Genomic DNA, 24945 nt, shown 5'->3' with positions numbered 1-24945 from the left:
CCATGTCCAGCTATGACTTTGACTCCTTGACAACCAAGAACTCCTCTTTTTGAGCATCTGTTAAGGAAGCTGTGACTGGCCTCAGTGTCAAGGTTATAACCACCATCACATACGGACACCTTCCGGACTTCTTGCCTGTACTGCTGACCATAGCCCTTGATACAGGTCTTCTGACTCCAGGTTTCCCCATCCCATCTTTCCTACCGCTGCTAGGTTCTTGTCAGGGTCTGCCTCATACTTTGTCTTCACTTGAAACCTTCGACTAGGCCTAGGCCTACTCTAACATGCTGGCCTGTCCTATCTCCTCAGTTTACTCTTCACATTCATTCTTGATAAGTCGGCTTTCTCAAACACTCCCCCGGGGCCAGCCTTGGACTTGGAGATGTCATCCCATCTTGCCTTGTAGAGAGGCAAACAAGGAAGCCAGGAAGGCGGCTGACAGCTTCTGGATGTGTTGCCTGTGGGATCTGTCTGGTGTTCAGTCCAAGCTTCTGTGTTTTCCCAGAAGCTCCAGGTAGTCCATAAACCTGGGAAGGTATGTGGATTCATTCCTGCCCAACTAGTCCCCTGTGTGGCTGCCTTGATGCCAGGGTTCCCTGATGGGCAGGGTGAGATCCTCAGAACTCACTGTCTGATGCCCTTCTCAGCTGCTGTGACTTTCATGTTCCTACGTGTCACACGTATCTTGTTTTAGATCCTTCCCCTGGACCCTGTTGCTGCTTTTCCTGTTCTCTCGGAGGCATCACCCCCAGTAATTCTCTTAAACTTCCAGTGCCCTGAGGTCTGCTTCTTAGAGAGTGCCATACAGTGCCAAGGGCTCCTGGCTTCTCTATTATTCTCTTCCATACTCTCCAAGGCTCTTTGTTACCCTGGCCCAGACTCTGGGAACATCTCACTTCAGGTCCTTGGGGCTGTGATTTCTATTTTTTATCTATCTGTCTATGTATCTATTTATATCTATCTATCTATCTATCTATCTATCTATCTACCTATCTATCTACCTATCTATCATCATTTATTTATATACTTTTATTCATGTGTAAGAATGTTTGCCTGCATGTGCACTATGTATGTTCAGTACCTAGAAGGAGGTCAGAAGAAGGTATTGGATCTCCTAGACCTGGTTGTGATCCGTTCTGTAGGTGCAAGAACTGATCCTGAGTTCTCTGAAAGAGCAGCACGCTCTTTTAACCCCTGGGCCATCTCTCCAGCCCTTGGGTTGTGGATTCTAAGCAGCCTGCTCTGTGTGAGAGTACCTTCTGCTCCTTGGGATCCCCTGCGGCTGTGGACCCTCTGCAGAGTAAGTGCTTCCTAAATTAGCTCTGCTGTAAACAGGCTTAGCCACCAGGCACCCAGGGCAATGTTTTGGAGGCCAAGGGGAGAAGCTCTTAGGGTGGGTGTGGCTGAGGTAACATGGCTGGATGAAGGGACAGGGTCAAGAGGGAGCCTTGTTCAGCCACAGCAGTAGATGTGATGTGGGGCAGAACACACCAGGCTAGAGAAAAGGAAAAAATAAATCCCAGAAGAGTCAGAGTCAGAACCTCTTACTATACAATAGGCGAGGAGGCACTTCCGGTCTGTCTGACTTCTCCACTGAGGTACTTTTGGTGGGATTCATGTGGTGGCAGCAGGAGGAGAGACAAGGAGAGGCTGGCCAAGATAGTTTTCTTTCCTGAGAATCCCTGACTTTCTTTTTTTTTTTTTTTTTTTTTGTTTTTTGTTTTTTTGAGACAGGGTTTCTCTGTGTAGCTTTGCACCTTTCCTGGAACTCACTCTGTAGCCCAGGCTGGCCTCGAACTCACAGAGATCCGCCTGCCTCTGCCTCCCGAGTGCTGGGATTAAAGGCGTGCGCCACCACTGCCCGGCGCCTGACTTTCTGATGCACAACAGGGGACTATGGAGATTGATAATGACAATGTACCCCAAATGCCAACAACTCAAGAAGAAATGTTTCAAATATTTTTACATAAAAAGTTCCAGACCAGATAGAGCTACCCAGCAAGACTGTCCCCAAACCAAAAAACTCAAACCTCACCAAAGACCAGTGACCATCCCCCAACCCTCACTAGCTGCTGACTCTTCCATTTCTAGGATGCGGCTTCTCCCTGTCTCCTAGGGTGTCAGAGGTTCTGCTTCTGCTGTCTGTCTGCAGCCCTGCTGGACCTCACCAATGCTTTACATCTTAGTGACTGATTTCTTATACCAGCAACTCTGTTGTATTTATTTAATAACTGCTTTTTAAAAAGTTATATCTGGTTTTTATTTTATTTTATTTTATTTTTTTTATTTTTTAAGTTTCAGGGCTGCATCTCCATTGAAAGGAAATCACAGATTTAATGTAAGGTATCGAACTGGACAGGGCTTGGTTGATGGGCTTGTTAGGAGCCCAGCCCCTCCATCCCTGATGGTGGGCAGTATTGCAGTTAGTGGGAAGGTTAATAAAGACCTCACTCATCATTGGTCCTGGTTGACAGGGTGACAGGCTTCTGTGGGTGAGTAGGGGCCCCTTCCTGGGAGAGCTAACTCTCTGGTGCCTCCTGCACCTTCTGCACCCTCCTAGACTCCAACCTTGCCTTTTAGCTCAGACCAGAGGTCTGTATAAGTCTGGGAGGGGAGTGATTGCTCGGATCTTGGGGTGCCTATGTTGGGAAAAGAAGGCCCCAGGTCCAGGGTGTGTGTGTGGGGGGCTCTAGGGGCTAAGGAAGGTGGTGGGTGGCAGGAGCAGAAGGCCCTGGCTCCTTCTGGCCTAATCTGAAGTTGTTCAGTGTGAGCTGGAAGTGCCCCACCCTCCCCACTATGAGCAACTTCCTTCCTGCTTGCTGGCAAGGACTGGGTGGGGAACAGAGGGAAAGGAGGGAAGGGAGGAGGGTCTGCCAGCCTGGAGGCCTCCCTCATACTCAGGATGTAACTCATGCTGTGTGTGGGGAGAGGTCTGCTGTGCTTCCAGGTTGCAAGGTGGGGCTGGGTCTTTAGGAGGACTTTGGGGTAAGAGCCAAGGAGGTGCAGGTGCCGGCTGCAGGCAAGGAAAGGGTTTTTGCTGGTCTGAAAAGGGCTGCTTTGTTGGCCTTGGGCGCCCTCTAGCTGCCGTTGCGATTCCCGAGATAGCCACATGAGGGAAGCAGAGAGCCAGAGAGAAATGATCTGTGTTAACAAGTCTTGGGGTCGGACCCCAAACAGACAGCGACACACAGGGAATTAGCCAACTGTCTCGGGTTTCTGATTTAATGGTGTCTCCACAGTGGCCCTCTGGGGGCCCTAAAGCTCCCGATGGTGATTCTATCTGTAGCCCCTTCCCAGAGGAAAGGAGCCTTCTGAGAGAAAGCCTCTTTCTGCCCTCCTTTCTGCACAAAGCCTCACGGGGCCTGCCAAGCCAGAGGCACAGGAGTGCTGTCTACCACAGCTAGGAGAGTGAAGTGTCAGATGTCATGACTCCTGTAAGAAGAGGCAGTTTCTGTATCCCAGGGAGCCAGGGAATGGACCCTTGGAGCTATTTCCATCCTGCTAGTGAGCTCTCTAGGGCAGGGCCTGTTGAATTTCCTGTTTTCCCCCAATATGATCTGGAACCATACCTGTCTACCGGCTTTCAGCCTCATGGGAAAGCTTTGTGGTAGAGAAGCTCCTTCATACTTGTTCTGGCAGTAACCACCAGCTCCAGGGCTCCTAGGTCTGCTTCACAGAGACAGTAATTATGCTCAGAAGGGCTCCCCCATCATGGCCCAATCACTGCCCAAAGAACCCACTTCCTTTTGTGGGGGGCAGAGTTTAATTTTGTAGCTGCAGGTTAGCTGTAGCACAGGCTGGCCTTGGGCTCTTCTGCCTCAATTTCCTGACTGCCATGGTTACAGGTATGTGCCACTAGTCCCAGCTAAGATTCTACCTCTAAGATTTCACAGTAGGAACCAGGATCTCAGAACAGAAATTTGGTTGTGGTGGTGGAGGATAAGTGTGTGTGTGTGTGTGTGTGTGTGTGTGTGTGTGTGTGTGTGTGTGAGAGAGAGAGAGAGAGAGAGAGAGAGAGAGAGAGAGAGAGAGATGCAAGCACATATCCGTGACCATGACCAGTATGTCCTGGGGTACTCGCACTGACCAATCTCTCATCATCTGGTCCCCGTGCTTCTGAAATTCATTTGAAACAAAAACATGGCTGTGGATGTGAATGTGAATGTTTTAAGATCCATAGGTGTAGATTATATATATATATATATGTATATGTATATGTATATGTATATATACATATATACATATATATATATAATCTTAGATAGAATATATTAATTATTAGACTCAAGTTCTTTAGGATAGGACACCTTTTGGAATAATCTTTGTAACATGCCACCTACCCAGGCTCTAGACTTCCTGGATTTTAGTATGTGTTTCTTGCTTGATATTGTTCACATTGGTTGTAGTTCCATCTTATCTAGGTCATTATCCCTCATTACTCCTGGGCAATGTTTGATAACAATTTCTTTGTATATAGTCTCATATTAGGTTAGACCTTCTTATTTAGACAAAAGGGGGAGATGTAGTGGTTAACCATTCCAGCCTTGGCCTGGAAGTTCCAACCCCCACTGAGGCTTCAGTAACGGTCACACCTACAAGGCAGGGCTGAGAGAAGATGCTGAAGACCCAGGATTCAAATGAGAAGGATCTCTTGCTGCCCAGACCCTGGACACTGGAGGTAGACTGAGCAGAGTTCTCCAGAGAACACCGCTAGACTGTGCCATACCTTTGCCAGACCCTACAATCTACCTATCCCTTCATTTGTAAGTTACGCCACAAAATAAACCTCCCTTTTAACTATGTGGAGTCTCTTTAATAATTTCACCAATACGTAGGGACCTGAAAATGCTCTTCATTCTTAGTATCTGGTGTGAGGATGAGTGTTTAGGGTCAGGCTGAGATCTCCTGAGGGGTGACAGTCAGGATCTCTGTCTCAGGCCTCGGAGACCCTGCATGGAATTCTATCACTTATCAGTGCAAGGCTCTGGGATGAACCCAGACTTCAGACGGACAGCTGTCAGGGATCTGTCCAGCAAACAGCCTCACACTTCCTTCCCTCCTCTCTCGGCTCCAGTCCCTCAGGCTGGCCCAGTTTCCTGGTGTGGTTGCTGTGGTGCTGGGTCCCTTGGGAACCAGGGTTTTAAGCTTCAAGTATGCCAAGCATGGAAATTCCGTAGCAACCAGCACCGGAGATCAGCTGGGAGGGTGTGCTTCCTTGGCCTCTTGGGTACCCCAGGGAGGGGCTGGACCCTCTCTCCACACAAGGAGGGAGGAGCAGCCCTTAGAGGCCCTGCAGATGTGAAGACAGGGGCATTGTGACACCTGAAGGAATCTGGATCATTGTGAAGTTGCTGTCTTTTAGTTTTTAGGGGAAGAGTCTATTTTGGCACATGGTTTTGGAGGTTCCAGCCCACTATTAGTTACCTTGTTGCTTTATGATAGTGACCAGCAGCAAATCACAGATAAGATGGAGCAAAGCGACTCACTTCATGTGGCTGGGAAACAAAGCACTGTGGGCTTTTCTTTCTGTCCTTCCAAGTAGACTCCCAGTTACCAGCCTAGGACCAACGAGTAAGGCAGTCCTGATGTATTTGCTGCTGATAGGCTGAGGTTTTCTTGGGATTCCCATGTTGAGTTCTGGTTTCCTAAACCCCAGTTTAGGCTGCTTCAGGTAATGCTGGCCCCTGTTCCTAGTGGAATCTGAAATAAATGGGGTTGTGCCTCATAGATCCAGAAGGTGGAGTGCCCTGCCTGGGCCCTTTCTTTTCAGGGTAGGAGGGCTTAGTCCCCATACTGTGATGGGTTTCTGTGTCACCTTCCCATCCTCATTGGCTATGCTCACTGATGATTTCTAAGGAAAGGGATGGGGTCCTGACCCCGGCTCTCAGCCCCCCAGGTGCTTATACCTTCCCTCCCCTACTCCCCTACATGAAGCCAAAGCATCCATGGAAGGTATTGATTTTGGGGTTCTGAATACAGGACTATGTAACTTCTCTTGTCAGATGGTATTAGTATTTGGCCCCTACAATATTTTCTTCATATAGCATCTTTTCTTCTTAATTGACTGCAATTCTTTGAGGTCAGGGGACAGACTTCAGACCTCGTGTTTCACTATGTGACCTGCACAGTATGGCACACATAGAAAGCTATAGGTGGGCCAGTGAGATGGCTCAGCAGGTGAAGGTGCTTGCTGCCAAGTCTGATGACCTGAACCTGATCCCTGGGACCCATATGCTAATGCAAAGGACTCCTGCAGATTGTTTTCTAACTTCTATATGTGGGCTATCACATGCAAATCTACACACTTAAGTAAATAAGTGAATATAACAGTATCTGGGGAAGTGGTAGGTAATTGTGAGTAGGTCAGGGGATGACAGGGTCAGAGGTTATCAAATTGGATCTTAAATCCCTTCTGTGGTCCTTAGTATTTGCAACTTAGTGATATATGGAGAAGGCAAGGACCTAGAGCTAGGGGTGGGTTACCATTCTCACTCATGATCCTCGCACCCCAAACTGGCTCTGATTTCTGCTTTGATGTTTTCTAAAGTGTCAGCCCCCAGCCCCAGTGGAATCCAGAGAATTTCTCATATAAAATCCCAGCCAGAGTCACACTGTTCTGTAGTGTTGGTTGGGGAGGGTGAGAGAGGTAGATAGTACACACGAGACCTGGGTTTTCAGTGCCCACGGAAAAATCAGGTCTTACTGTGTCAAATGCTGCCAGGTGGAGCCACTGCATAGTTCCAGGATTTTTATGGTTTGGGGAAGCTGCTCACTTCACAGTGTCCAGAAGAGGGCCCTCATCCTGGTCACCTGGGGTGCCCCTCTGGCTTCCTGCAGAGCCTGTCACAAAGGACTTTCAGCACCTTGGACAGAGACAGAGCTCCTCTCCTGCTGAAGTTTCGGCTGCCAAGAGGGCGTGGAATCTTCTCTCCGGCAGCTTCCCTAGCAGGGCAGTTTGAACATTGTGCATTCTTTAATATCTTTCAGTCTCTTAAGGTCACTCCAATATAAACCCCAAGTCAATGTCCAAGTAGCGCTTGTTTGCCAAACTCTGAGGACAGTATTTAAATAATAACAAAAGCCAGGTGACGTGATGCAGACCCATCATCCCAGCGCTTGGGAGGCTGTGGCAGGAGCCTAGCAAGTTCAAGGCTAGTGTGGACTACACAGTGAGTGAGACCCAACACAACAACCAGACCAAACCAAACCAAGCACCAAATATCTCAAATTACCAAACCAAAGCAGACAACAAAAACCAACCTATTTTCTAAAATAATGTAAGGTAGGCATTAGATACTTTGTAAATATGATTTTACAGGAATGCATTCAAATGCAGTCTACAGGCACCCTCCCTTTATCATGAGAGCTCCCACCCACCCATGGACCAGTCAGTCACCCTCATGTGGTCATTCTAGCTTAGCTCTATAACTCACTGAGCTCCAGAGCCCTCTTGAAACCCCTTCTGTGTGGGAAACCCAGTCCCTAATTCAAAGGGACAGATGGCTGTCAGGTTCCCAGCCAGAAGAATCACACTAACAGCTTTACTTCCTCATTTGGAACAAGAATAAACTGGTGAGAAGATCCACACCTGGGTCCTGGTGACATCTGGCTTTACGAAGTTGTCAACCATCTTTCTTTGTGCCCAGGAGAATCCTTACCAACTGTCAGGGCCCAGCTCTTCCAGGAAGCCCTCTTGGCTGCCCACCCATCCAGAGCTTTGAGCTTCTTCTCCTATAAATATAGCCAGAAGCACCAGGTTCCTTCATGACATCTATGCCCCTGTCAGATGATGGGCCATCTCCTAGGTTTACATGTTGCAGACCCTGCAGTGATACTCCCCTAGCAGAGTGGGGGACTGGTGCATTTCAGAGGCTTCTCACCTCTCCTACAAGGTGTCTTCCTCCACTTACTTTTAATCTGAATCAATACTATAAAATGACTCATGGTGTCTGTGAAGTAGCCATTGGCTCCAGGGGCACTCAGGACAAGGGAGTAGAGGCAAGAGGTGCAGTGGGGTGGTTACCAAGAGAAATGAAGGGCTGTTTGGGAGTGGGGATTGCAGGATGGCTGTGAGTCTAAAGCCATGCAGGGCTATAGGCTGTGTGGAATGAAGGAATCACTCATGACCAGAGTTGGAAAGGGTCCCAGAGATCAGCTTGGCTAGTCTCATTTTACAGGTAAGGAAAGTGATGCTTCTAAAGGCACATAACAAATGGGCTCCTTGCCATCACTTCTGACCTATGCCAAGTCTTTCCCTTGGGCTATTGTGTAGCTTTGCTTGGCAGCTTATGTTTTTTCCGAGGTGGTCATGCCAATATGTCTCATTGCACATGCCTTTCTTCCTGCATGGCAGTGGCATGCTTTCATGGAGGACTGGGGTCCTTCCCTCAATTTGAGGGCCATGCTGATGGCCGGAGTTGTGTGACTTTCAAAATTTAGTCATTGCACTTCATTCAGTTCTGGCTTGTCCTTTCTTGAGAGATTTGTCCTTGTAACGCTATGCTGCGAGGAAGCCAGGTAGCCATATGGGAAGGCTTCATGGGATGTCTGACCTCAGCCTGACCTGAGGTCCTAATGACAGCTGGCTTCCACCACCAAACACGGTTGCCTCGGTCCCTAGTCTCAGGTGTGTGAAGCAGTCTTTGGTCCTGGCTGAGCCTGTAGGTCCATGAGCTATTTTTGGTTTGGGGCTGGCCGTTAGGCAGCAGCAGGTAGTAGAATTTCCTTGTATCTGCCTCAGTTTCTCTGAACTATTGTACGTGTTTATTACGTCAACAAACCTTTATTGGATACGGAGAATGTGCATTTCATCTGCTACTGCAGTCCCTTCGGTGCATAGGACTAAAGAGCAAGCTCTGAGCTCTGCCGATGGTGCCAGCCCCACACTGGTTTTGTCCCTAGACCTGATCCCCAATGATCCAAGTCTCTATCTTGGTTCATGTCCCCTCACCTGCAACACTTCTTTCTTGCTCACATCAGCCTTCAAGGACTTGCTCCAAAGCCTCTTCCCCTCCCCAGACCCTCCTCGTCTCTTCCAGGAGGCATGAACTGGCACCTCCCTGTAATCCCACAGCACTCATTACAGACTACAGTTTTGTCTGCCCACCGCCTCTCTCTCAGACACCACTAGACTGTGAATCCCTGGAGGAGGGACACTGGCTTAGTCCTCCTGTGTCCCCCCCCCCCCCCCCCGGCATCTGCACAAGGCCTAGAACATAGGAGGTCCCCAGGAAGCATTTGTTGACATGACTGGTAGCAGAAGTAGGATGGGAGGCTAGGTGTCCTGAATCCCAGTCTCCAGCACTTCCCTCACTTCCTGTGCCACCGTATCAGGGACGTATGCCTTCAAAGGTAAGAGTTGGGTTGGTAGGACAAGACCGTGGAATGGGCTGGGGCTTGGCAGAATTGCTTCATGTGGAACTGCAGGTGGCAGTGAGTCAGGGAGCCCTGGCTTCGGGGTGTAGGGCTGAGGTGTGTCCCTCCTCTGTTGATTCAGCCCCCCTTCCCCCCTCTCTCAGTAGGCCCTGAGCACCTGCTCCTGGGGGGAAGACACACTGCCCCTCGCTTGCCTTCTGCATCTCCAGTTCACATCTGAAAAACATTTCTATTCCGAGAACCCAGCTGTACAGAAAAAGTTCCCGGTGCCCCCCAAAATTCAAGTTTGCCCTTGATAGCAGGGGATTGCTGTTGCTGTCCTCCCTCCCCTGGGGCTTCGAAAGAGTCCGTCCCTGTCAGCTGTCTCTCTTGCATCTGCTCCACTGGAACTGCTTGCCAGTCCCCCGTGAGTGTCACTGTCCCTCCTGGCCTGGTCCTTGGGGGACTGCCAGCAAGGGCATCTTCCACTTCTGTCTCCCTCAGGCTGAGCAGGAGCAGAGAGTGGGTGGGTAGGATGTTTTCTGCAGACTTTCCCCCCTAAATTGTCTCTTTTTGGGAGCTGGGCGGAGCCTCCGTGTGTGTCTCTCTATCAATACAGCCTCTCCCTTCCCTCAGTCACAGGCAGGGCGGGAGAGCGGGAGAGCGCTTCCCATGAATGACCCTTGGGGCCTGTTGTGGGGGTGGGGCAGAGTGTAGACGCTCTGGGTATTAGGTTTGTCTGCATCTGGAAGTGGGAGGCTGGTGCACGATAGACCAGAGGGACTTCTCTATGAAGTGGTCTCTTGAGGCCTGGTACCAGCAACTTCAGAAAGCTTGTCTAGCTCAGGGTTTCTCCGTCCTCAACTCTATCCCTGATTGGGGGTGGCTCTGTGGCCAGCCTTCAGGCACCCCCTGAGCTTCCCAGGAAGTTAGAAATCTGCAGTTGGCTTTGACATACACCTTTCTTTGTATGTTGCTTGGTGGTGGTGGTGGTGGTGGTGGTGGTGGTGGTGGTGGTGGTGGTGGTATGTGTGGAGAGAGAGAGAGAGAGAGAGAGAGAGAGAGAGAGAGAGAGAGAGATAGATTTGGCTTTCTTTAGCCTGAGGAAGAAGCTCTCATTCTCAGGAGAGAGATTCTGTATCTGGTCCTCTCTCATTGGCACGACAAAGGGTCTCAGTGACTCCTATATATCTTCCCTCTGGGATAAGACCCAAAGGCTTTCCCAGCAAGTGACTCCCTGTCTTAAGGAAGGATGGATGGATGGCCAGATCAGATGAGGAGTTCCTTCCTTTTAGGGCCTGGCTTTCCTGGCCTTGGTCTGGAAAGACAGGGTTCTTCCCTCGCGTCTTCCTCTCCACTTTCAGTCCCCAGGACCCCCTGCTCACACAGGCCAGGAGCGTGTGTGTGCGTGTGTGTGTGTGTGTGTGTGTGTGTGTGTGTGTGTTTGTGTGAAGAGCCAGACCCAGATGTGCTGATGCCTCTGATGCCAATTACATGTTGGGGAAGGCCCTGGGCATCCTGGGTGTGAGTGAGGAAGCCACTGGAGGTGGGAAGGGTCTGAAGGATGACTGTGCAGTCAGGAGCCTCTGGACTTTTTTAGCATCAGCTGGTGGAGCCACCTCCTTCTCTCCCACCGGCTGCCTCCCTGAGTCACTGCCCACCCACTAGCAAATAAAAAAGAGTGTCATCTTCTGGCCAGTGGCCCTGTGTGGCCTTAGTGTTTGCAGGTTTTTACTCCTCGACCGAAGGTGAGAGTTTTATTCCTGGCTGGGGTGGTCTCATGGCGACCTGTCTTTCCCCAGCTTCCCTCCTTCCAGCCGGTTTCCATCTTTACCCTTTGTTCCTCCCTTCCCCCCCTACATCCCATGACGGTTCTCGCTGGTGACAAGACCCAGCCCCTTGCTCCAAGGACAGAGGCAGCTGCAAGCCCTCAGGAGCCCCCACATGGCCCCATCCATCTAGACAGGCCTCTGATCCGGGTTGCAGGCAGGGGAGGGGATTCAAGGCCTTCTCAACTCCAGCTGCCGGCTCCTCCCCACAGCAGGCCTGCTCAGCTGTCAACACTCGCCTCTCGGCCTTGTCCTGCCCTAGGCGTTGCTTAGCTGCTCAAACCAAGGGCACCTCGGCCGCCCGAAGACCCCTACTCAGGCCCCAGCAGGCGGTGGGCAGGCAGTGGGCAGGCGGCGGGCAGACACCCTGCCTACCCTTGAGCATCCTCAGACCTCCTTGCCTAAATAAGGGAGCTGCAGCTGGAGAGAGCCAGCTGGCAGGGGGAGGGGCCTGCGGATAGGCCAGGGTTTTCCGAGGGGCTGGGCCGCCCCGGCCGCCTCAGGGCCCCAAGCCCTCCTATTGGGCCTACGAGGTTGGTTCGGCACTACCGAGGGCGTGCAGGCCTCTAGCACACAGGGATCCCTTGGCTGGGACCTCGCGCTCAGGGACCTTTTTTTTTGATCTCTCAGCTAGGAGACCACAACTCTTGTCAGTGTCCCTCTCTGTGCGTGCCACCCATGAAGCGATTCGAATAACCTCTGAGAGGGCCTTGTCTGTCGGCTGGAGACTGGGCGCTTGGGGAGGCTGTGCCTCTCCTCCGGCTCCCCGACCCTTGTCTCAACATTTTACAGCTTCCACATTCCCTGTTATTCCCATTCCCCGGGTCTCCCCTGGCCCTGGGCATCTTCTCGGAGCCTAGGCCTCACTCAGCCAAGTCACCCACAGCAGATTCTGAGAGTAAGCTGTGTGTACTCAGCCTGTCCTAGGCGCCCTAGGGAAGCAGGGGATAAAGGCTTGGCCCTGTCCCATCAAATCAGGTTTCTCAGCCCCGAGGCTGGGAGGGGGGCCATATCCCTAGGCCCCTCTCCCTGGCCACCTCCACAACCGGCCGTCGCACCTGTCCTCACGGTTCCCCTAACTAAGGGTCCCTTCCCCCTCTCGGTGGAGCGCGAGTCCCGGGGCTCGGTAGCAGAGCGAGGGGTTGGGGCCCGGGGAGCGCTCGGCGCGGCTCAGCCAATGAGAAGGGCGGGCGCTCGGGGTGGCGGGGAGAGGGCGGCGCTGCAGGCGCGCGGCGGCAGGAGGGGGCCGGGAGGCGGGGGCCGGAGCCGGAGCCCGAGCCGGAGCCGGAGGGGCGCGCGCCGCATTAACCCTTCAGCCGCCGGACCGAGCCGCAGGCGCTGCCCGAGCCGCGGGCGCTGGAGCGGCTGTCGGCACGGCGGCGGCGGGCAGGCGCGAGCCGGGAGCCGGGCGCTCGAGCGGGCGGAGCGCAGCGTGGGGACGAGGCGGAGCGGGGCCCGTGGCACCGCCGGCCCGGGTCGACAGACAGGTGTGCCGGCGCCGCAGCTCCGGCCGCTTCAGGCCCGGCCCGCGGTCCGGAGCCCGCAGCCGCTAGCCGAGCGGGGACCCCGCGCCCTCACTCCAGTTCCGGCCCCGCCCGCACTCAGCTTGGCAGCGGGGTGCGGAGACCACGGCCCGGCCAGGCCACCCGAAGCCTAGTGCTGGGCCGGGCCGGGCCAGGGTGGGTGGGGGCCCGCCCGGCCCGCCCATGGGCTCAGGATGCCGGTGCGGAGGGGCCACGTCGCGCCGCAGAACACCTTCCTCGACACCATCATCCGCAAGTTTGAGGGCCAGAGTGAGTGGGGGAGGGGGCAAGACGGGGTGGGGGCTTGAGGAGGTTTGGGGGGTGGGTCCAGTCCTGCCGAGTGTGGATGGGGGGCGTGCCCGGGCCGTGTGCAGTGCAAAATGTGAGTCAGTAGGAGATGGTGGGCCCTGAGACTTATGCCAGGAGCCGAGGGGCCAAGGCTCAGTGCCAGGGGATCATTGGCATGGGGCTAAGGGGCCTAGTGTTGCAGCTTGGGGTCGGAGAGTGTGTGTGACACCTGGAATGTGCAGGAAAGAGAGGTGGAATGAGATATGCAGGTGTTTCTACCTCTAAATGCCCAGAGTTTAGTGTGTGTGTGTGTGTGTGTGTGTGTGTGTGTGTCCGTGTCCATGAGAATGTATACGACCCAAGCTGTTGGATCCTAAAAGTACAGTGCCTATTCCAATCTTGATTGTGTTCTATGTGAGAGTCAGAAGCTAAGGATATAGGACCAGTAACCAATTTGCTCTTGAGTGTGTGGCTTGTATACAACCAAGTCCCTGTGTCACTTATGAATTTGAGTCTGCATGAGCAGTCAAGAGGTGTCACCTGCAAGTCCCCAAGATTGTGGGTCTGGTGGTGAGAGGGTGCTGCAGACCTGAAGCTGGCTTTGGGGTTAACAGGCTGGCTATGGAGCTCTTGTGGGGTGGGTTTACTTGCTCTGGACAGCACCCCAAACCCCATTTGGGGGATTACAGCACCCCTTATGCTGACCTAGCAAGAGAGACTTCCAGAAGTGTCCTAGGCTAGGTGAATGTTTTGGTGTTGGTGTGCCTGTCCTCAAAAGCTGCATGTGCCACAGAGGGTGTGACTGTGAAGGGCCCTGGGAGCTGGAGAGTGACATTCCTTGCCCGTGAGCCGTGCACACAGGACAATGTGTGCTTGTACTGTGGTGGGAGGGAGGGGTCAGTTGGATGGGCAGCATTGTCCCCAGACTAAGAACAAGATGATCCTGAGGGGTTGGATCAGTGACATTGGTATAGGCCTAGGGGCTGGGGGCAGGCTTTCTTTTCCTACTAGCTGGGTAGGCACAGGCAGAGTCTGAGAAGACCTTGGACTGGATCCTAAAGACTTGGCTTCTGGCCCCACCTCTGCCACTGACTGCCAGATGACCTTGAATGACTCTTTCCCTCTAAGCCTCAGTTTCCACATCTGTGAACAAGGGGATAAGCCACCGGACTTTAGAGGTTTCTTCTGTATCTGTATTCTAGGATTTCAGTCAAAGGGGTGGGGTGGGGCTGGGCTTGCCTTCAGAGGAACTTGCTCTGCTCTCCTAGTCTGGGAGTCTGGGGTCGATTTTCTTCCATGGGTGGTTGGTACTCTGGATGTCTTAGGCTGAAGTGGGGATGGAGGCAGAGTTAGAAGGTCTTTTCATATGACAAGAAGCTCTGACCTGGGTTGATACTTGCTTGGGAGTTCCAGTAGGCCTTGGGAACTGACCTGAAGATGACCCAACTCTCAAAAGTAACTTCCTTGAGGGCAGGGCGAAGATGGCAGCGGTCAGGAGGCTAGATCCTGGTAGCCTGGCCTTGCTGCAGGAGTCCCTGCTGCATAGCCTGGGGTTTGCCCTCAGGACCGTGCAGAGCTGCAGTCTGAAGACTGCCAACCTCAATTGCACATCCCAGCATGAAAGGCCAAAGGAGCCAGAATTTCTGTTTATAGAAGGCTCCTGTCCTTGAACATCTCACTTGGGCACAAACTGAGGCTGCCACTGACTTGCTGCTCATCCACCTGTCTGGCCTGTGGGGCAGGTGTGGGTGGGTAAGCCAAGTCTAGATGAAATGGGTCTATCAGAGTCCCCCCACCCCCTTTTTTTTTTGCCAGGGTCGCAGAGGAAGGCTTCATATCTCTAGAGGTGGTCATCTTTCCCAAGATTGTTTTCTCCCAGTGGGCCAGTGTCTTGGGCCCACCTCTGGACTCTAGGGAGTTGCAGGCTCTAGGGTGTGAAGCTGCAGGTTGCTTTCCTTGCTCTGTATGACCTTGGATGTCTGCCTGTGACCCCCAGCTGTCCTGCCAGACAAGATTCAAAAGCTAGTTTCACTATGAATGAGCTGCTAGACTTGAGCATTGGGCTGAACTTCTCTTGAGTTCATCCGTAAAATGACGAATCTAACAGCCACCTTGCTGGGTTGTCCAGGTCTACTAGTTCACTCCCTCATTCCAGCCTGCGGATAGGGTGTGAAAGTCATAGTAGGCACTGATCAGGAGTCTGGGGGTACTTGAGGGACTGATTTTCTAGGGAGCATCCTCTATCAAGAGGAAGAGGCCAGAGGAGCTGGTGCAAAGGGGAGCTGGCCGCCATCTCCTGCCCTTCCCATGCTCCCTTTCCAGGCTGTGTTTATCCCTCCGCCGCGGCTGCTGACACGCGTTGCTGACACCCGCCCAGGCTGGCCTTGGCCGCTGGCTTTCTGCCCGGGGGAAGCCACGCAGCCAGCCGGCGGGCCGGGGGTTGGGGGGGCGTGTCGCCAGGCCGCGCCCGGTCGAGGCACCTGTGTCAGGGCACAGCTGCGTTCGGCCGGGGTTGGGCGGCCCCCTCCCTGATGCGGAGGAGTGTCGGACGGCAGTATGTGACGAGCGAATGTGGGAAAGGGCCGGGAGCCCCCGAGACGGGTGTCCCCGCTCACGTGCGCATTCATTCCCTCCCCCCCGCCCCCCCAGGCCGCAAGTTCATCATCGCTAACGCCCGCGTAGAGAACTGCGCCGTCATCTACTGCAACGACGGCTTCTGCGAGCTGTGCGGATATTCGCGGGCCGAGGTGATGCAGCGGCCCTGCACCTGCGACTTCCTGCACGGGCCGCGCACGCAGCGCCGTGCCGCCGCGCAGATCGCGCAGGCCCTGCTAGGCGCTGAGGAGCGCAAAGTGGAGATCGCCTTCTACCGGAAAGATGGTAGGCGGGGCCGGGGCGTGGCTATGGCAAGGGGCCGGGCCTCGAGAGAATGAACTCGGGTGTGTGTGGGGGGGAACAGTGGGGTGGAATCTGTAGTTGCGGGAAGCTGGTGAACTGTGCGGGTTCCGTGGGGGCGGGACCCAGGCGGGGGCGTAGCCCTATGTCACGGGGCGGGTGTGGCCTAGGGCTCAACTCTGGTGGGTTGGTTTTCCAGATGGACTTGGAGCTGCTAAGGGCGAGGGGCCCTGGCACCTTCCGTCCTTTTCTCTTTGGCAGATGTCATTATGTTGAGCTAGGTAGGCTGGCATTTGACCAGGCAGGGATAGTAGCTGCGTGCGTGGATGGTGGTAATAAAGCAAGCTGGAGGCTGGCGCTGACTCCCAGCCACAGGATTCTAGCTACCTGTAGGTCAGCCTGTGCCAGGTGACTTCCTGGAAGATGTCAGGGAGGGTGCGGCAGAAGGGTTGTATCTGCTGTCACTTTCCTTCCTTCCTTTCTCTTCTGCACTTCGACTACACTTCTTCCCACAACCTCGGTTCCCTTGGTTCCCTTTGTCTGGTCGGCAGAATACCCTGCCCCGCCCCTTAGTCCCCTCTTGGCCAGGTGTCTCTGCTCAGCCACCACCTCCCCACCCAGCTGCTCTGTGCATCCGGAGAGCGAAGTAGACAGCGGATAAACACAGTGGGTGGAGCTGCTCTCACACTAGGCCTGTGCTGCTGGGTGGGCTCTGCCCAGGGAGGTCAGTGAGGTGGTGGGATAATGGGTAGAGGAGGGCTGGGAGGGGGTTCTAGAATTCTGTTTTTCACCAGTGAATATTTCATAAGTTTCACTGCAGTCCTGGGAACCCAGCTACGAGCTGAGCTCTTGAACAGGAAAGTTCCTGCAAACCCCAGCCAGGCCTTTGCTGTGCCAGGGTGGCGGAGGCTGCCTGTGAAGGTTGGAGTCCTTAAGGGGCTTCCTTTTCGGGTGTGTAGCCTGCGATGTCCTTGGACAGCGCTTGGGGTAGGGGGGCATTACACAGTGGCCCTTTGCAGGAGAGTGTGCTTGTGCAGATTGGGGTTCTGGCTGGCAGGCAGGGAGGGGGTGAAGTAGCGGGAAGTTTACAGACACTGGGCTGTGTGTTATCTTGTGTAATCCTCACAGCATCCTTGAGATGCAGATACCACTTTTTATCTCCTAAGGATGATGAAACTGAAGTTCAGAGAAATTAAGACTGTTGGTTCCCTGGCTGAGCGGTTGGTGGTGCACGCCTTTAATCCCAGCACTCAGGAAGCAGAGGCAGGCCGATCTCTGTGAGTTTGAGGCCAGCCTGGTCTACAGAGCAAGATCCAGGTCAGGCACCAAAACTACACAGAGAAACCCTGTCTCAGGGGGAAAAAAAAGACTGTTTCCTGAGTCACACAGATGGAAAGTGCCAGCGCTTGGAGTGGAGTTCGTGCCCGTCTGACCAGGGCCATGTCACGCTGGTCTACTGTGTGCCATGATTGATAATGACACCACACAACTAGAAGGCTCCACATAGTGAAAACTTAAGTTTCAAACCACAGGTGTGTGCATGTGAACACATAAGTCCTGGGGTCAGTCTCCCACCAGACAAGCTGATTGATTTCCACAAATCTGTTTCAATGCTTGCTTGGGATGCTGGGGTTTCTTTCTTTTTCTTCAGAACTGGGGGTCAAAGCCAGATCCCTCTGTGTGTGTGTGTGTGTGTGTGTGTGTGTGTGTGTGTGTGTATGTGTATGTGTGTGTATGTGTTTGTGTATGTGTGTGTATGTGTTTGTGTATGTGTGTGTATGTGTGTATGTGTGTGTGTATGTGTGTGTATGTGTGTGTATGTGTGTATGTGTGTGTGTATGTGAGTGTGTGTGTATGTGTGTATGTGTGTGTATGTGAGTGTGTGTGTATGTGTGTGTGTGTGTGTGTGTGTGTGTGTGTGTGTGTGTGTGTGTGTGTGTGTGTGATGGGGATGAGTGCTACCGTATGTGTGTTTGGAGTCACAGGACAATTTCATGGAGTTGGTTCTCTCCTTGAACCTTTATATGAGTTCCAGGGATCAAACTCAGGTTGTCAGCTTGTGTGGGAAGCACCTGGACCTGCTGATCCATCTAGCTTTTCCTCTCCTTTTGTCTTTGGCAGAGTCTCACTGTGTAGATATATAGCGAGCATTGACTCAACATGATCTGTCTGCCTCCCAAGTGCTGGGGTTAAAGGTGTGCACCACCACACATGGGCCTAAATTTATTTGTTTTGAGACAGTTTCTCACTAAATTGTCCAGTCTGGCCTTGAACTCACCCTGTAGCCTAGGTGGGTCTTGAACTTTTTCAGCCTCCAAAGTAGCTGGGATGATAGGCTTGCCTCACTAGGCTTGGCAAGGGTGCTGAACTTTTGAGAAAATGCTCATGATACAGGGTCTTCTGCTGTGAGCCACACTCCAGACCCATGGTGGACATGGCTGTGTCTGTGGATTTGACCCTTTGGCAGCAGAGAAGTGGGACTGATTTTGCCTTTGGCTGTAGCATGGACGTTGCCTTCTCAAGTAGCATGGACCTTTTTGGCCCATGCTGACTTCTTTGAGAGACCCCTGAAGAGGATTCATGGAATCTTAAGGCCACCTAATCCAGCCATTCGGGTAGCAGGTGGAGAAGTCTCATGGTGGAGGTCTCATGACCAGTGTATCCCTGGAGGGAGGGGCCTAGAATCCAAGTCTCTGTGCAAGCCTACACTCTTGCCTTCTCCAGGTTACTACTCCAAATGGGGGCAGTGACCCAGGAAACCCTATGCCAGCTGCTACTTCCACCCCTTCTTTGTTCTCACCTAGTTTCCATGGGGATCAGATAACTCCCAGTAGTCAACAGGTTAGCCTAGGCCCTCAGCTACCTGGGGCCACTTACCTTGACATTCTAGGCTGGGGGTAATGCAGACAGACTCTTCAGCCTCTCTATCCTCTGTCTTGTGATAGATACAAAGTCCCTCATGCCCATCCTTCTTGGGCTTCGTGTGTGTGTGTGTGTGTGTGTGTGTGTGTGTGTGTGTGTGTGTGTATTGATGCGTGGGGTATGTACCAAGTCAGAGGAGAAATGTGCCAATGCCACCCTGTTTTTGTCCAAGCCTTTCCCAGGGTGTCTTCCTGGGCCAGCTCTGGGGAGTAGGTCCTCAGGCTGCAGCCCCGAGGAGGGGGGATGCCTGGGGGAGGAGGCAGGGCCTTTTGCTGGCAGGCGCCGCTAAGGACAGCTGTGCTGTGTCGGAGCCTCTAACTCAGCTCTGTGCAGTCTCAGGGTCTGGAGCCAGACAGCCCCATTATTTAGTTGCTGGGGCTGCTGGGAGGTAGGGAAGCTAGACTGGGGGAATGTGGGTGGAGGAGGAGACGTAGTATGCCTGGGTCACTGGCCTTAGGCTGATGCCCCTTAAGTCAGGCCCAGGACCAGAGTGGAACTGTGAACCAAACCTTGTAGTGCAGGCCCCCAGGATGTGGCATTTCTGTGGAGGCACCTCAGACAGCAGGTGCCGGCTGGGGACACACCTTGCCCTACACTGCCATAGCAGGGTGTGGGGGGGTGGGGGTGGAGGTTGGGGGAGGAGATGTGGCTCTTCCTCTCCCTGTCCCTTCTATTGTCTCTGCTCTTTGTTCCCCGTCTCTGCTGCCTCCTCCCCACTGCTGTGCCCTGCCCCCCCACTGCTGTGCCCTGCCCCCCACTGTGCCCATCCTCTTGACACTTTTCCCAATGACGCTCAGGCCTCCCTGCCTTTGTCTCCGACCTGCCTGTCTGGCTCTGTCCCTTTTCCTCCTTCCCCCTTATCTATTTCTTCTGTACCTTCAGCACCCTGGAGCCTTCTTATTGCTTCTTTCCCTGTCTCCCGGGTCCTGTTTACTCACCCACAATTCCCAAGGCCTTAGTCTGAAAGGCTTTATCTGTCTTGCCATACCTCTGACTGCCCTGTCCCTGTCTGTGTCCCCAGGAGCCTGTGTGTGGGTGGAGATGGGGGGTGTCTCTGGAGAAGAGTCTATTGGCTTCTTCACTCCAGCTGCAGGCCAGTTGCCACGGCAACAAGGTCAGAGGGTCCCCACTGCTACAGCTGATGCTGAGTGGGAGGGGTTGGGACCTTGGGTCCAGGCCGGCTCCCCAGTGTGCTGTATCTCCACGTTTGCTGTAGTGCTGTACCCTGATTCACACCCTGCTTTCCCAGGTGTTCAGGTACCAGTCTCCAGCCTCTGGGCATTCCACTACCCGATGTAACCCAGGCCTTTAGTCCTGGTTTTCTCTCTTCCCCGCCTCCCCTGTTCACCTAAATCAGACGTCCTGCTCTGCCACTGCTGTGGCCCTCTTCTGTCAGACAGTCTCCCGACCCCCAACCCCAGTCATGTGGTGTCTGAGTTGGTGAAAAGATGCTTTCTGTGAAGATGGAGGTTTTGAGGGAAGGCAGAGGTCAGAGGTCAGTGTCTAGCTGTTTCTGTGCTCTATGCATGGGACTCAGCCTGGAGCCTTCCTAGGAGAAGCCAGGGCTTAAACTTAGAGCTTTTCCTACAGGGCCAAAGCCACTGGAGTGTTTACCCCTCTTCTTTTGTTGTTGTTTGTCTTACTCTGTAGTCCTGCCTGCCCTGGAACTTGCTGTGTAGATCAGGCTGGCCTTGAACTCAAAAGAGATCCACCTGCCTCTGCTAGGATTAAAGGTGTGCTCTGTCTTGGGATCACAGATATTCTTGTCATCCTGGTCAGGATGGTACAGTCTGGAGCCTGGGGCTGGTGATAGTCACTGACTTCTTCATTGATAGTCACCTGCCTCCAGCTGTCTCTACTGAGCACTTTTCTCCCAGATGCCCTGTGTTGGCCTGCCTTAGGCTGCTGGGGGCTTCCGGTCTATGAGGATAGAGGGGTGCTGGCTCCTCAGAGCCCCTGGGCCTGGACAATATCCCAGCCTCCTGCTCCTGTGTGTGGTGTCTCCAAAGCCCCAGAGGAACTATGTAAATATTTGTGCAGAGCTGTCTAGGTGGAAGCAGAGTTGACAGTGGCCTTGGGCTCTGGGGAGGGGGACTGGACCAGCAGGAGAGCCAGCTCAGTGGTGTGAGATGGGGTGAGTTCGGGTGGCTTCCTGTGCAGTGTGATCTGAGAGTTCTAAGGAAGCCCTTTCCTACTCGGCATCCCTGAGGAGGCCTGACCACCTCTCCTAGAGAACGTTTGCTGGCCTAAGAATTGCCCCTCTCCTCTAACCCTGCCCTCCCACTCTGTGTGCGGTCAGGAGATTGGCGGTATTTGGCCCCATGGGTGAGGGAGTGATAAACTTCTGTCTGACATGCAGGGAGATCTGGGGTCAGGGTCAGAGAAGAGCTGGGAGGGATGCTGGAATAGACACCAGCTCAGGAGGGTCCCGGTGACTGTTGATGATGCCCCTTACTGTCCATAAAGACCTCTGGGCTGTGTGCTGGGATTGGGCACTTGTAGGCGGGTCTAGAATTACCCAGCAGGCTGGGCAACATCTTGCCTTTATTTGTATTTACTTCAGCCTGGCCCTGGATAAGTTTGTGGTGCCCATCATCCCAACTAGGCTGAACGATATTTTTATCTACATGCCTGGCACATTGTAGGAGCTCAATATTGGCATATTTTTGCTAAATGAATGAGCAAACCGGGCAGTACTGTGGGGCAGAAGCCTTATTCTTGGCGTTAGATGGCTGGTGGTGGGGGGCAGTTTCTAACTTGATTATGAACTGTATGGCCTTGGGAAAATTACTTCTTATCTCTGGGCCTTAGTGTCCCATTCTGTGAAAAACCTTGGGATGATAGAGTGCTAGGGTGGGAGAGGTGGTGGGGAGCCAGGGGAATATCTGGGTGCCCTCCTGCTTTGCTGAATGTGGGAGGTCATGTGGGCCTCAGAGCCTCTTCACTCAGAGGGAATGAGAGGAGGCCTGAGAGGGAACCAAGCTTTGGCAAAGTCAGCTGGGAGCTGGTGGCTCTTGGTAGCACTTAGTACTCTCAGGAGACTTCATTTCGTAGTGTGTAAATGGTGGTCCTTACAGCCTTCTACTGGTCACATTTCTCAGTCATTTTCCAGGAGGGGAAACTCTTGCTTGCAGAGGCTAAGGGGCTTACCGTGCAGGTGGGGACCTGAATGGGACCTCTGGCTCAGTTTCTCTCTACTCTAGAGCCTGGTGTGGACTTCCTTGCATAAGCTTCTCCTGGGGTCTGACGAGCCCAGGGCCTCAGGGGGCCTGGGCTTGGCTGGAATCTGAGAGCTTCGGTGGCAGTGGGCATTTGTTTCTAAAGTGGATCAAAGCACTTGTCCCCTGCATTGTGGGTTGAGGGCATTTCCCAAACAAGTGCCAACACAGCAGCATGCCATGCCAGGGCTGTCTGCTTGTCACTCAGCAGGCACCACCTCAAGGTCATAAGTGACACTGTGGGAGTAAGGTTGTCTGATGTGTGGTCCTCACAGCACCTTTGCCTGTCCTTCCTCTCCCTGTCTAGATCCCTGTAGGCTCAGCTCCTCAAATTAGTGAGGCCCCAATACTCATGTTACTGTTTTTCTCTTTTTCTTTCCTTTTCTTTTTGGCTTTTTAAAAAAATCTCATTTCTCAGTTCGGTGACACTCCTTACAGGCAGCCATTCAAATATACTCCCTATGAATATGCTGTGTGCATATGCTTTTGCAAATGTGTATTTTGACTGGATAGATGCGTATGGATTGAATTTATGCAAATGGCATTGTGCTGTGTATTGTCTTCTAGCACTCCCTTTTCTTATCCAGGAGCATGACTGCATACAGGTGGGCTGCCACTGTCCAGTCTGTGTTTTCCTCACTCACTCTCCCAGTGAAGGACCCCAGATAGTCTTCACCTCTCTGTCACCAGAGGCAGTGCCACATGGAACACTCTCACACAGTCCCTTCTAGACTGGTGTGGGACTGTCTGTGGGCTGCATGCCTAGACATGAAGTTGCTGGAATGCAGGATATGGGGCTTCTTAGCCAACTGTTGCCCCACTGCGCACCTGAACAGCCAACCCTGTTGTCTGCCTCCTGAGTGGAGACTCCCGTACTCTCCCACCTTTGCCAAATTTGGCGTCATCTCCCTTTTTAGTTTGCCAGTCTTGTGGGCTTGTTGCTTTCGTTTGAGTTCCTTGGACTATTTGTAGGTCAGAGTATCTCTTTTAGGCTCGATAGCTGGTTAGCTCTCATTCCTGTCCATTGCTTGATTTGTATCCTTTGCTTAGTATCTTTCCATGAGACTGTTCTCTTTTGTTCCTGTGGATTTCCGGGGGATGCGTGTGTGTTCTAGAAATACAAACAAATACAGTATGTATTCCCTATGTCAATTTCTTGTTTGAATTGTGAATACCTTCTCCCTCTTTGTCTCTGTTCAGCTAATACAACCAAGACTCTTAGTTTGGGTACAAGTGAATCATCGACTTTTAGTTTTGTTTGTGCTTTTGAGGTTCTACTGAAGACCTGTCCCTATGCAAAGGCTGAGAGGTCCCCACAGGTCCTCTTCTCCCCTCTGGCTCCTTGGTCTCACCTTCCTCAGTTGGGTGTTGGATCCACCCTGAGCCCCCCCTGGATGTAGTGACAAGTAAGGATCAAGTTGTACTTTTTTCCATGTAAGGAGCCAACTTTCCCAGCACATCTAGTCTGGTTTTTCCATTGCTTTGTGGGGCACATTTAGCATAGGTTGCTTTGCTGTGTAACCGTGGATCTGCCTCAAACATTGCATTCTGCCCCAAATACCCATCAGTTTGCTCGTCAGAGTATACAAAACAGCAACAAAGCACAACACTGGTGTTTACTGTGTCTCAGGAATCAGAAAGGTGAAGCCCCCCACTTTTTAAATTTAAAAGGTAGCTATTTATTTATTAGATAAGATCTTATGCTGTAGCTTGGGACTCGCTATGTATGTAGTAGCCCAGGCTTATCTTGAACTGTAGCAATCCCACTGCCTCAGCCTCCCATGGCTTTGGATAATAGCAAGCCATACCTGGATTTTTCCTTCTTTTTAAATTTCATTGGCTTATTTTAATTAATTAAATTAATTAATTAATTTGAGTCAGTATCTCTCCATACATCTGAGGCTGGCTTGGAACGCACTATCCTGCTTCTGCCTCCTGCATGTTCAGGTAGCAAGAGGACAGCACATACTGGTGGCTTCACTAGAGCCTCAATCAGAATTAGATTTGGTCTTGTAGGTTAGTTAGAAGAAGAATTAACAGCTTTACAAGTTTCAGTAAGTTCCTGGACCATCTCTCTATGGGCCAGCTCATTTCCATACACTTTATTGATCTAAAGTTTTGTTCTCTTACCTGTGCGTTTTTGGTTACCCATGGCTTCTCCATAGTCATTGTTATTGAAAAAGAGACTATGTGGCTGGGGGGATGGCTCGGTGGATAAAGTGCTTGTTGGAAAAGTGTGAGGACCTGAGTTTGCATCTCCAGAATCCATGTGAAAGCTGGGCACAGTAGCATGTGACTGTAACCCCGTGTTTCTAGGTAAAATGGAAAGTGGAGACAGAAGAATCCTAGGAAGCTTCTGAGCCAGCTAGCCTGGAGTGTGCAGTGGCAAAACAATACCCAAGGTTGTCTTCTGACTTCCACATGCGTATCACGTGCATCCACTTACACAGATATGCACACACACATGCACACAAAGATAAGGACAAAAGAAAAAAGACCTTTAAAAATTAATTTATGTGTGCGATTGTGCACATCATGGTGCTTGTGTAGAGGCCAGAAGACAACTTGGGGTTGGCTCTCCCTTTCCATTGTTGGTTCTGGAGGTCAAGGTTGCCATGCTTGCACAGCAAGTGCTTTTACCCATGAGCTCCTTTGCTGGCTCCTCCCTGTTTTCTGAAGCCTCAAACTCACTATGAAGCCAAGGCCAACTTTGAGTGCTGGGGTTGCAGGTGTGGACTACTACGCTAGTACCATCTTGTGTTCTGACCCCACTTTCTAAGTGTTTGAAACTGTGTGTTTTGTGGCTGATCTATCTGGTGTAGCTCTTTTCTTAGTTCTTGGTGTTCATCTGTTAACTTTGTTGGTTCTCTGGGGAGATGACTCTGAACCCCACAAAAAATGCCAGTTTTCATGTTT

At 52.4% G+C, this 24945-nt stretch overlaps 1 protein-coding gene across 1 annotated transcript in view; it reads left to right on the top strand.

Annotated features, from left to right (window-relative positions):
- Nucleotides 1-12437: 12437 nt before the first annotated feature.
- Nucleotides 12438-24945, top strand: part of Kcnh2 (potassium voltage-gated channel subfamily H member 2) — a 32122-nt gene continuing 19614 nt past the window's right edge. Inside the window, 2 exon segments of the mRNA XM_036181201.1 lie at nucleotides 12438-12976; nucleotides 15644-15874. Of these exon segments, the coding sequence (XP_036037094.1) occupies nucleotides 12901-12976; nucleotides 15644-15874 (307 nt within the window). The 5' untranslated portion in view covers nucleotides 12438-12900.

Source organism: Onychomys torridus, chromosome 3 (genome assembly GCF_903995425.1).
Source record: "Onychomys torridus chromosome 3, mOncTor1.1, whole genome shotgun sequence".
Taxonomy (NCBI): domain Eukaryota; kingdom Metazoa; phylum Chordata; class Mammalia; order Rodentia; family Cricetidae; genus Onychomys; species Onychomys torridus.
Note: the sequence above shows the minus strand (reverse complement) of the source record. Positions and strands in the feature narration are given on the sequence as shown.